This window comes from Talpa europaea (assembly GCF_964194135.1).
Source record: "Talpa europaea genome assembly, chromosome: 9".
Classification (NCBI taxonomy): Eukaryota; Metazoa; Chordata; class Mammalia; order Eulipotyphla; family Talpidae; genus Talpa; species Talpa europaea.
The window spans coordinates 33,325,288-33,337,349 of NC_140076.1; the positions used below are offsets into that span (position 1 = coordinate 33,325,288).

A 12,062-nucleotide genomic window follows, 5' to 3' on the forward strand; every position below is an offset into this window, starting at 1 on the left:
ACGGGCAAAGGGATGAGGGAGACAAGAGAGGTCATATATATAGCTAATATGAAGTCCACTCTGGCTGGCTCACAGCTATTAAAAACAAAGAAACAAAAAATATCCAGCCTGGTCACACTCACCAAAAAATTATATGGGCAGGAAAAAACCCCAAGTGGATGTAAGTTCTGCTAATCAAGAGTTGATTCCAGTTTGGTGTGTATGGTTTAGGCAGCATCCTGTAAGAAACAGGGGCAGGCACCCAGCTGGTCCCCTGGGGCTGGATTTCACAGCCCCTGCTCCCTGCTCTGGTCCTCAGGGATTAGGAGCAGCTTTTTGGAACCCCACACCTGCGCCTGAGTGTGGTGGACTATAAGGACTGTGAGCACGAGGCTCACAGAGGAAAACAAAAGAATTCCAGAGAATGGGGGCTGAGTAGGGCCTGTCCTCTGGGGCCACACCACAGATATCAGCCTGGGCCCTCTGGGTGGGGGGGTGGGCGCCAGAAGCAGACTGCAGGGGAGAGGCTGCCATGGTGGGGGGCAGGCTGGGAACAGAGAATGCTGGCACTTCTCCAGCTACAAATAATTCCCTGTCACAAACAGCCCAGCGGGGGACTTCAGCTTTGGCTGGGCTCCTCTGGCAGGTGGGTGTGAGAGGAAGAGTGTCACCTCGGCCCCGCAGCCTCTAAGTCCAGAACAAGCCCCTCCCACCTGGTGCACAACCCCTCCTTCAGCGCACATCCCATGCACACACATGTGCTGGTGCACACGGCTGAGAGCTCTGAGAGGGACGGGGCAGCAGATGGCAGCTCAGGGTCCAGGAAGTAGAGAGGGATGGAGGGAGGGGAGGAGGGAGGAGGGGCACTGGCCTGAGCATCCTGGATTCTGTATGCCAGGAAAGCCCACCCTAGGCCTCCATCTATTCACGCAGGCAGCTCAACCTGGGCTTGATGGGCTTTTCCTGCCTCTCATCTGCTGCCAACTCTCTGATGTGAACCTGGACCCACTGGTGAACCAAGGCCCCTCCTGGATAACTAACCACGCCAAGCCTAGCTGGTTAACCAGCTCCCCTTGGCTCCCTCTGCCTCACCAGCTCCCCACGAGGCATCTGGGTGGCAGCTATGTGGGCTCCCCCATGCAGATGGGAGAGTGGGAGGAGATGATTCCTCCCAGGCCCTCCCAACTCGAGAAGCTGCTGTTCCCCCAGCAGCCAAGTCCTCCCGACTGGCCAGTTGACCTACATCTCCTCCTACTGCTATTTCAGCAGCTGCCCTCTTGTGTCCTTGTAGGAGGAGGAGGAAAGCTGCTGACAGTCCCTTCTGTCTCCCTGTGCAGGGGTCAGAGGCTGGGGAAACGGAAGGGAATGCTCATTTTCAGGGTCAGTCAGATTCTGGGCACAACAGTTTATAGCAACCTGTGCACCCCCAGGAGGCGGGCTCCTTATCCCCGTTTCACAGTCAGAGGAGCTAATGCTCAGAATAGAGACCCATGCCAGAGTCCCAGGGCTAGTGGGGTCATGGGCTGGTGAGTCTGACTCCATTTTTCTCTAGCACTCCACTGCATCCAACCCAACCAGAAGAACAAGAAGCCCAAGTGGGCCTCAGAGCTGAGTTGGAAGTGGACCTCAGGCAGTCCAGCTCCCCTCCATCTACCTGCCCAGAATCTACCCACCCAGTCACCTCTCCCCATCAACCCTCCCCAGACAGAAAGGAGCTCAGGGGCCACAGGTCCCCCAGCCCTAGGCCAGGACTGTCCAGCTCCAGTCCTGAACCCAATTCCAGGGAGAAAAAAATCTTCTCATAGTGCTGGTGGCAGTAAACTAGGTAAAGGGGAGATGAAACTCAGAGAGGGTGACCCACTGACCCAGGGTCACACAGCAAATTATGGGCACAGACAAAATATTTATTATAAGGAGATGAAGTCTACAAATATCTTAAGAAGGAAGACCAGTTTTGTCTGCCTTTTTTGTTTTCTTTGCTGGGGGTGGGAGTGTCCTTGGGCCAAAATATAGTTGTCCTTTCTCCTTGCTTTGCTCTGTGTGGCCTGGATTTGGCTACACTGTCTGCTCCTTGGGGCTAGGACAGGTGGCCCAGCGCTCAAGGAAGAGGGAGGTCCTATGGGCCGCCCACCTGTCAAGAGGGTCAAGTGGGGAGTCCCGTTCAGCGGTGGGGTGGGGTGAAGGAAAAACAGCTCCTGGAGAGAGCTATGCAGTGAGGAGGAAAATGCACATGCTCAGCAACCCCTTTCCTAAGAAAGCACTGTAAAGGAAAGAATCATACACATGCACAAAGAAATCGGACAAGGATGTGCATCCCAGCACGGTTCTGTAGAAGAGGGGGGGGAAATGGAAACAGCTAAACATACGTCTGTCAATAAGAGCAATGTGTTACTAAATTATGGATGATTCACACAATGGGCTACTATCTAGCCCTTCAAAGCAGTGCGAATCTGGACACGGAACACATGTATGCTGTGGGGAGAAACAACTGGTATAACACACCCTCCTTTTTGTTAAAAAAAAAAAAAAAGAAAAAACACACACACACACACACACAAAAACCCACGCTCACGCACACCAGTTCTCCAGCACACGTGTGGGCATATGCCGCTTACATGGTGGTGATTTAAGGGGGCTGTGACCTTCCCGTTTTTGCTCCTCAGTGTTGTCTGTGTTGTCTTATTACAAGTGTGAAATTACTTTAATATAATTAGGAAAGGTTACTTTGATTAAAAAATAAGTAAAGTGGGACAGTTGCAGCACAACCACTAACTAGCTGCGCGGCTCTAGGTGAGCCCCCGGCCCTCCCTGAGCCTCAACTTCCTCATCAGGTAATGGGAGTTTAACTAACTGCTGCACTGCCTGCCTCCCCGCATGGCGGTGAGGTTTAACTGAAAAAGACTGTTCTATGTTTCCATCAGGCTGCACACTGAAGAGTCTCCAGCACGGCCGAAATAAAGGCCTTTGTGGCACCTCAAGGCCAGTGGCCAGCAGAGGACAGTGAGCACAGGATCACGCCCATGGTCTCCGGGACAGGCAGTCCTCAGAGAAGCTTTGAGCTCTGTCCTGCTCCCCACCCCCAGTTCCAAGAGGCATGTATGTGCAGGCACTGAGGGGCCACGGGAACTGCATTAGGCCTGGGGTCCCCATGGCCCTGGCTCACTGGATGGCTCTCCCCGTCAGAGGGTATTTGGGGGGCCTGACAGTATGCTGGGTTCTGCACCCCCAAAGTGGCTGGGCTGGGTCCTGCCAGGGACACAGAGGTCAGACCAGATGCAGAGGGCAGGGAGCTCATAGTCGGGGCCCCTCCTGAGCTGCTGTGGCCAAGAGGCTATTCCTGAGGGTCAGGGTCTGTGACATGCAGCAGCTTGTAAGAAGAGCTGGGTAAACACGGCTGATAATTGAAACAGCTGCCCGGGGCTCAGTTCACGCCAGAGGACACTCAGGTGCCAGAACTGCTCAGGAAGGTGCCAGTACACCTCCTGGCAGCGGCCGAGGGTAGAAAGGAAAGTAGGCCTGGCACACCCTGCACCCGCTGACATTGTTGTGAGTGGGATGTGGGGTGTGTATCTCCTCCTTTCCCTCGCGTCGTACTCTAGCCCGACAAGCATGGCCCAGTCCGGCCCCTGCTGGCCACGTTGAAAAGGCCTCACCTCTTAGAGGTTGGCTCTGGCTTCAGTGAGTGCACTGGTGCTACTCAAGACACTGGCTGAAGGGGTTTTGCAGGAGAAAGCCCTCAGCAGTGAGTGCGCTCATTAACTCACACCGCAATCAACACGGTTATTTTAGATGAGCTCCCCAGGGGTTCAGGGGCCAGCAGTCAGGGCCCAGCCAAGGGCTGGCATGCCCCAGAGTGGGAGACCAATGTCTTTTCTGCATGCAAGAGGCCTGTGCCTGGCCCTCTGCCTAAGAATACCTCATTCCCATATCCAGCAGGAAAGCGAGGGCAAGGGTGGCCATTGAGAATGGCAGAGGTTGGGAGGCGGCAGCATAGGGATTTGAGTCCCTCCAGGAACTGAGGACACCCTAGTTCCTATAATGGGTCCATGTGGCTACTTGGAGTCAATTTTTGTTCTCCAGGACCTTGTTTTTCCCTTCTCATGCCTGGGGCTAGAAAAGTTCCAAGTTTGCAGGGTGAATGCGGAGAAGCTGACATGTGAGGATCCAGCCCACCGCCCCCAAGTCATGAGTGCTCTGGGCTTCAGGTAACCTAGATCACAAGGGGAGCCTGACTATGGTTCCTGAAGGACACCCAGCTTCCTTCTGTAACCTCAAGGGCGCTTTTGGCTTTCTCTCCCACCGTCCCCCAAATGCCTCTCTCCCAGCCCCGTGGTCATGTGGTCCCCTCTTCAAACGGCTCACAGACACTTCCAAGCAGCTGGAGCTCGTATGGTGGACTGTGACAGGGCGCACAAAGCCCTGGGTACATCAGGCCCACCAGGTCGATGAGGAAGGCTTCATGGAGGTGGCATTGGGCTGGGTTTTGAAAGATGGGTAGGAATCAGAGAAGGACAATCCAAGGCAGAGGGAAAATCATGTGTCAAGTCAGGAACTGCATGGGGTGGGGGGTGGGGATCAGAGGGGATCAAACCACACTTTGGTAAGTCTTGATGAAGGACTCTTGGATTTTTCTGGAGGGAGAATGATAAATGGGGTATGCCACTCTTAGAGGACAACTGAGGCTCACATTCCTTGAGGTCGCCTGCACCCATGTCACTGGATCCCCAGTCTCCCTGTTTATACAGTTGGAAGAATCATCACCAATTTAAAGGCAGTGACTAAGAGACCACTGCTTCATGTTTCCAAAAATGGTGGAAGTCATACTTGTGGGAAGCTGGAAAGGGGGGCTCTTAAGTTAGGGCTTCTTGGGGGTCACCAAAAAAAAGAGTTCCTCCCAACCTCACCCCTCAAGCCAGTAGCCAGGGTGGCCCTGCTGGATGTTGAGGCCACTCACCATTTCCTCCATACCCTCTGGTCCCAGCAGGACAGAGACAGGAGAGGGAAAAGAGTGTGAGGAAGAGTCTGGGCCCAAGAGCAGACAGACCTGGGTCAAATCCTGGCTCCAGCCACTTGTGAGTCATGTCACCTCACGGGTTGTGAGTAGCAAAGCTAATGAATGCAAATCACCAGACGAGGGGGAAGTAGCCAAAATCAGTTATCATTCCCTCAAGGGAATGATTTATTGTAGACTCCCTAGTGCCAAGCACAAGACTAGCTGAGCAGACAATGTAGAGAAGGATGTGAGGCTGAGGGAAGAACAAGGACAGTCATGGGAGCTTCAGGAGGGGGTGGGAGTGGAGGACAGGGAGTCAGGGAAGGCGAGACAACCTGGGAAGAGGTGGCCTCTCCACCAGGCCTTCTCAGCCTGGGTGATCTGGATGCCTGGGCATTTGTGCGGCAGGTGTTACCAGTGGTACATAGAACTGAGGCCCAGTGGCCTTATTTCATAGCTCTCATACCTTTCCATGGACCCTAAGTTGGCTTCCTGGAGGTAACACTGGCCTGGGGATTCAACTACCAAGCAGACAGGAGAGCGTCCACTTGGTTCTAGCCCTTGAGGGATCACAAAAGTCCACACATTCCTGTTCCATCAGCCCTCTGAGTTCTTGCTCTCCCTGGTGACATGTCTTTGGCTGCACCTATTGCTGCTTTTCCCCCAAGAAAGTCACCTGCAGACAACCAGGAGGAAAGCCAGTCCTGAAGCCTGCTGCACTTGGTCCCCCAGCAGGCCTGAGAAAGCAAGGGAGTCACAGAGAGGAACTCTGTCTCGGGGGACCTGTGGGAAGGGCCACTGGAAAGCCTTCAGCACACACTCCTGGGGCCCGCTGGGCCAGCCTTGGAGCACAGACCTGGGTCTAGAGGAGAGGAAAGCGTAGAGCTGGCCCAGCAGAGCTGTGGAGGCTGCAGATTCCTCCCCTTCCTGGGCCTGCCAGGAGGAAAGGAACATGAGACCAGAAACCAGTCTTAAAAGAAGCACATCACCTGAGGAAAGCTGCCCTCTGTCCCCAAGACCAACGAGGTGTGTTTGACTCATTTCTTCCCTCAGCTCCTCTCCAGGCACCTTTCTTCACTTCCAGGTTCATCTTGGGCTGAATGGCCTTGGGGCCCTCTCCACTGTGGCTGGGCACTGACTGAAGCAAGCCCCAGGTGCAGGAGCCTTCAGGCATGTGGCTAAGCAAATGGGGGCAGGGAAGCCGGAAGGGTTTTGGTTGGCCTGCAGGGTCCAGGGCAGTCGGGTACCTCAGATCTCAGTGAAACTCCTCCCACCAAGATCACTCATATCCACTGCCATCTGCTGACCCCGCAGGCTTCCCAGGCACATTATCTCATTTAATCCTCATATCTCTGGGAGGAAGAAACTATTGTCACCTCTGAGGCCATTCAGTCAAATGTGACAGCTGGGATGGAAAATCAGGTGAGTCTGACTCAGGACCCCACTGAATTGTGATTTCAACGTTAAGTTCCTAAGTCCCCCTTCTCTCCTGTATCCAGCTTTGGGGTGGAAGGCAGCAGGGAGAGCTTCCTGGAAGAGGAACCTGCACTGAATCTTCTAAGATGACAAAAAGAAGTAGCCAGGTGAGGAAACAGAATATTCCAGGTAGACAGAATGGCCTGTGTGAAGGCCTGGAGGTGAGAAACAATAGGAAGACCAGAGAGTGATATAAGCCACGGTTTGATGTTACAGGCTCACAGGAAGAGGCAGGAGGGGATAACAAGAGCTGGCCACAGACGATCAAATGCAGAGCGCTAAAGCCAACTTCATCTGTGGGTACTTGGGAAGCTGAAGTTCAGAGAGGCATAGCACTGTCTGTCACGTGACTCCATCCGAAAAGGAGATGAAGCGGGGTCCAGTATCAGGGATGTGAGAGCTGGGCCGAGGCAGGAGGCATACTGAAGGCCAGATGCAGGCTGCAGCCCCAGCTGGGAGCTGTGGCCAAGCTTTAATTATTTACAAGGCTGCTTCCCGGCAGCCCTCAGTGCTCCTGCAGCCTGGCCTTGTCCAGCTAATGAACTGCCAACCACGGAGACCTCACTGTGGCCACTCTTCATTAAACCCGGCGAGGGGGTGATGGGGGCTGGGAGAACAGGATGGCCTAAAGCCTGAACAAGATGCAGGAATTGAACACGAAACTGGTCCACCTGTTCCCTCAAGACATGCACAAAGAACAGAGTTCTTCCCAGAGCTGGGTAGAGACGGGGACATGGGGGCATGGGGAGGACTTGACTGAGGTCACCAGCTAGTGCTTGAGACAGTGCCAGTACTAGAATTGGGCGCCTGCATTCACAGCCCAGCAGCCTCACTTAAAAATCGTACACCCTTGGGCCAGTTATTTAACCCTTCTGTGGCTTTGTAAAAAAGGTCTAATTCAGGTACTTCATAGAGCTGTCCCATTTTGAGGATTGCAGGTGATAAGATACAGGTAGAATGTCAGCACAATGTCTGGACTATGACAAGTGCTCAGTAAGTGTCCAGTGTGGTTGATGTTACCCTAGGAGCAAAAGGTTGGCCAGAAACCAAATCTTCTGTCTCTGCCCCCAAACTCTATAAAGCAACAGGAAACAGGCCTAGGGGCCAGTTGGCCTACGTGACCCAGGTCCACAGCCAACAGCCCATCCCACTTCCCCTGGCTGGACCACCCCTCACCCCTGGGTTTCCTTGGGCCTGGTCCTCTGGCTTTCAGCCCCTTCCTCCACTTTGAAGGCTCTTTGAGGTGGGAACTGAAGCCCCATGAGTCTTCCCCTTCCCTATCCTGCAAGCTCTGTGTCTCCAATTTCCAAAGAACCAAGACCTACCCGCTGGGGAAAAGGATCAAGAGGCTTTCGTTTGATTTCTGGCTCCAGCTCTGAGCAGCTGTGTGACAGGGGGGTGTTATTTTACTTCTCCGAGCCCCAAGTTTCCTCCTCTATAATACAGAGACCATGTTACCTATTTTAAAATGATAAGTCCTGCGGGAATAGTATTATATACCATCTTTCAAGACCTTCCTTAGCTGTCTCCTCTTCCAGGAAGCCTTCCTTGGTTTCCTCAACATAAAAACTCCTCCTTCCAGCCTCTATCAGCTTCTCAATATTTATGGGCTATGTTCTGATTCCTTTGGGACCTTGTACTCATTTTGTCCAACAGAGACCACTTAAAAATTACAATCTCCTTTTTGCAGACCCAGAAAGGCAAAAGGTGGGCAGCTCAGGCCCTCTCATGGGGGTGCCTAAGTAGAGGGTCAGATAAAAGGAAGGGAGGCTACTCTGAGAGGAGCCAATAGCCTCTAGGGAAAGATAATTAATTAAAAGAAATTCAGTTTGGGTGGGAGGCCCAGAATGGGGTGGGGGTGGGGGTGGAGAAGTGGTGGCGAGGACAGATAGGGAAGGAAGAGGTGAGGAGAGACCATTCAAACATCTGACCCAATGCAACCTCCCAAAGCCACCACCCTGTTCAAAATTTCTCTTCGTAGCTCCTAAGGTTTCCTTTCTACAGATTTAGGAGGTGTGAACACTCATCCATTCCCTTCTCCCCGCCAGCACTGTGTACCTGTGTGAAGACATTCTACTGTATAACCTGTGATGGAGAAAAAGCTAGCCCCTACCTGGTAGCTGAGGAAATAAGCTCAGCTAAGTCAAGTCACACACAACAGATACATGGTACTAAGAGCAAAGGCCCCATCCTTTCCACCCCAAGCCTCCCACATCATTTGCTTTTATTCACTAACTCACTGTCTATGACTCCACACCATCCATCCCCGAAAGACCATCAGAGCCCCCCATCTGGGGTCACCCAGCCAGTGCCTGCCACTTCATTTGTCCATCTTGCCCAAAACCTCGCATGGAGATGCAACATTCAGAGTGTGGCTCCCCAGCTCCTGGGTCACCCTCTCCGGCCCTTCTGCACCACACTCCTCACCACAGGGGTCAAGGCCCCCGAGCTAGGAGGCAGGCAGACCACCTCACCAAGTTCTGTGCTCAGCTGTGTGACCTTGGCCAAATCTCTCAACTTCTCTGAGCCAGCTTCCTTATCTTCAAACTGTAGTGACAAGAAAAACTTGTGCTTTTCACGGCCACTTTCTCAAGACTGTTGTTAAAAAGAGCTAGGGAGATCAAGCAATAACAGCCCAGAAACGCACAGTTCCTATTTTCCCACCTGTCCTCCACACTCCCACAGTAAGGGTGCCACACAAGAACGAGGTCCAGTGTGGGCCTCGCTGTGGTATTTTGCTGTGGCTTGACCATTTTCATACTTCATTAGCACTAACTTCAATAGCTGTGGGGGAGTAATGTAATCTTAAAAGTGTTTCCATTGGGTAGTCGAAAATATAGGACTGTTGTTTAGATTAACAGAATTTACATAAGATAGGCACCCACCACAGTCCTTGGCACGCAGCTGTCAGCATGGTGGTGTCATTACATCGACTCCATCACCAGAACTGGTCTTCAAAACCAGGGCAAGGAAATATTGCCCATGTAGTCAGGTGAGGAAACTAAGTCAGGAGGGAAAGATGTGCCTATCACAGAGCCAGCAGAGGGACTGGCTGGAGACAAGGACCCCCAAGGATGAATGACAAACTCAGTATAAAAAGCCTGGAGAGCTCACCAGACGGTGCCTGTCCCTCTACCAGTCCTTCTGCTGTAGAGACTGTGGGTCAGTCCACCTGTTTTCTGGGAGACCATGTGCTCCCCAGCCAATTTTTCTGAGTGCTCCAGGGCCCTACACACAGCAGGGCCTCAAGAGACCGGTGCATGATCACCTGCCTCTGTTTCCAGGAGTCGAGTTTCTCTGTTCCTGGAATTCTACTTCTTCCACCGCAGAGAGTGCCTGCTAACTTGCTTTAGGTCCCACAGACATCTGAAACCATGCACACCCCTAGAAAGAACTTCTAAAGCAGTCGGCGCCCGGTGGATAAACACCACACTCTGCAAAGGCAGTCCACCAACTGCCCGCACCAGGGGCTTCATGCGTGTCCCGGGTTCCTCAAGCCCCTTCCAGGACACACTCTCCTGACTCCCTCCCTCCTGGCCTTCTGCCCCATGACTGACGCCCGAGCGGGCTGGCGGGAGAGCGCGGTAAACCATGCCGGGTGGCAGGAAATGGTCTTCACCATGACTAGGCAGAAAAGCAGCAGGCGCCAGCGTCCCAGCCCCGGCTGCACCTACAACCCTAAGGATGCGCGCGGGGGTGCGGCCGAGGCGCGGCCCCAGCTAGGCCCTTGAGCCGCGGGCCCCGAAAACTACACACCCGCCAGTTACAGGATTGGCCGCTCCGGCCACAGGGGCTTATGGGGTGTTCCTAGCCCAGCCAATCAGGGACCCTGGGGAGCCCATTCATTCACAAAAAAACAAGCAGGAAAAGGAGCGAGGGCCTGGCCCGGAGCCGCGTGGAACTTTGAAAGCCGCGCGCGTGGCGGCGGGAGTGCTGGAGAGCCGCGCGCCGCAGGTTAGCTCGGCCAAGGGCCGCCGAGTCCCCGCGCACAGCCCCAGCCCGGCCACCCGGGCGTGGCGCGCCCCCTCGCCGGCCCCGCAGCCCCCGGCTCCGCCCCGGCCTATCGGGCTCGCCGGCCGGCCGCCTCCCGCCGGGGCTGGGAACCACCCCACCCCGAGGGGGCGGCGCTAGCGCGCGTCCCGGCGGCAGACCCCGGCGGCGAGGTCCGCGCGGGTGGCCGGGCGGCAGCTGCAGCCACGTGTGCGCCGAGCGCGTCCCCCGCGCCGCCCCCCGGCGCACTCACGGCAGTCGTCCTCGTCGCTGTTGTCCGAGCAGTCGTCGTCCTCGTCGCATCTCCACACCGAGGGGATGCAGCGCGCGTTCCGGCACCGGAACTGGTCCTCCTCGCACTCCTTGGCGGGCCCTGCGCGGGGAGAGGGGGCGTGAGCCGGGGCGGCGCGGCCGCGGGGAGGGGCTGCCGGGATGGGGGCGAGGGGGCGCGGCGGAACCCCCGAGCAGGGGCCTCGGCACACGCGATCCGGAACGCGGGCGGGCAGGGGCTCCGGGGCGCGGTGGGGCCGGGCGCACACGCGGCGTCGCGGCGCAGGTGCGCCCCCCACTCGCGAACAGCAGCGCGCGGGCCCGGCCGGAGCCCGGCGCGGAGAGGCCGCGGGCGCCCCGAACACGCCGAGACGCGCGCCCCGGGCGCCGCGGCCGCATCCCGCGACCGCGCGGCTCCCCTTTCTCGGCGGCGCGCAGGGGTCCCCGGAAACGCATTGTCAGGCGGGGTAGCAGCCGGGGCCGCCTCGCCGTCTCCGCGGGGCGCGCGTGTCAAATAACCCCAACGGCGGGAGTCTCCCTGTCACCAACAACCATCAGTGCCGACCCCCTCCCCGCAAAGTTCCCGGGCGCGCCCGCCCCCCGCTGCGCCCATCCCCCCGCCCCCCCGAGAGCAGGTGCCCGAGAGCGCAGCCCACCACCCGGGGGCCGCGGGTCGCGGGCACACCGAGAGCGCGCTGGACGCCCAGGGGCTTCTCCCTCGGGCGTCCCCGCCAGGCCCGGACTCGGGGCTGCGCCGCCGCCCGGCCCCCGGCCCCCGGCTGCGCTTTGTTGGCGACTCGCGCGCAGAGCCGGGCCGAGCCCGCCGCACGCACCTTGGCCGCCGCGCAGGGGCTCCGCCGCCGCCGCGAGATGCTGCAGCCACAGCAGAAGCAGCAGCAGCGCCAGCGGCCGGAGCGCGCCCCGCTCGGGGCGGCCCATGGCGGGCCCCCGGCTCCGGCCGCCGCGCCCCGCGCGCCCCGTGCCGCCGCCGCGCCTCAATCCGCCAAGCCCTGGCCGCGGCGCCGGGGCTGCCGCTGCCCACGACGCTGCCGCCGCCGCCGCTGCCGCCCGCCCCGGCTCTTCGGCTGCATTTCAAGCAGGTTCCGTGACGCTCGGCGGCGGGGCGGGCTCAGCCTGAGCGCGCGGCCCCGGCCCTGGGCGGCCGCCGCCGGCGCGCGCGCCCCTCCCGCTGTCGCCTCCGCCCCAAGCTCCTCCCGCCGCCACCTCCCGCTAGTCCCAAATGCCCTCAGCCCGCGGCCGCCTCGGCGGGGCCTCCGTGTCCCTGTCCTGAGAACACCTGCCTGCCGGGCTCTGCGGACGCGGGGTGGGCGAGGCGGTAGCAGGAGGTGGCAGG

The 12,062-nt window shown here is 57.3% G+C and overlaps 1 protein-coding gene across 8 annotated transcripts in view; it reads right to left on the reverse strand.

The window, feature by feature from the left end:
- LRP8 (LDL receptor related protein 8) overlaps positions 1-11,647 on the reverse strand; it is a gene marked incomplete at its 5' end in the record, with an annotated part of 63,006 nt that extends 51,359 nt beyond the window's left edge. For all 8 annotated transcript variants that reach the window (XM_084243465.1, XM_084243466.1, XM_084243464.1 and 5 more), the window contains 2 exons: positions 10,692-10,811; positions 11,542-11,647. In XM_084243465.1, coding sequence (XP_084099591.1) covers positions 10,692-10,811; positions 11,542-11,647 — 226 coding nt within the window. The remainder of the gene's footprint in view (positions 1-10,691; positions 10,812-11,541) is intronic.
- Between the last annotated feature and the right edge of the window lie 415 nt (positions 11,648-12,062).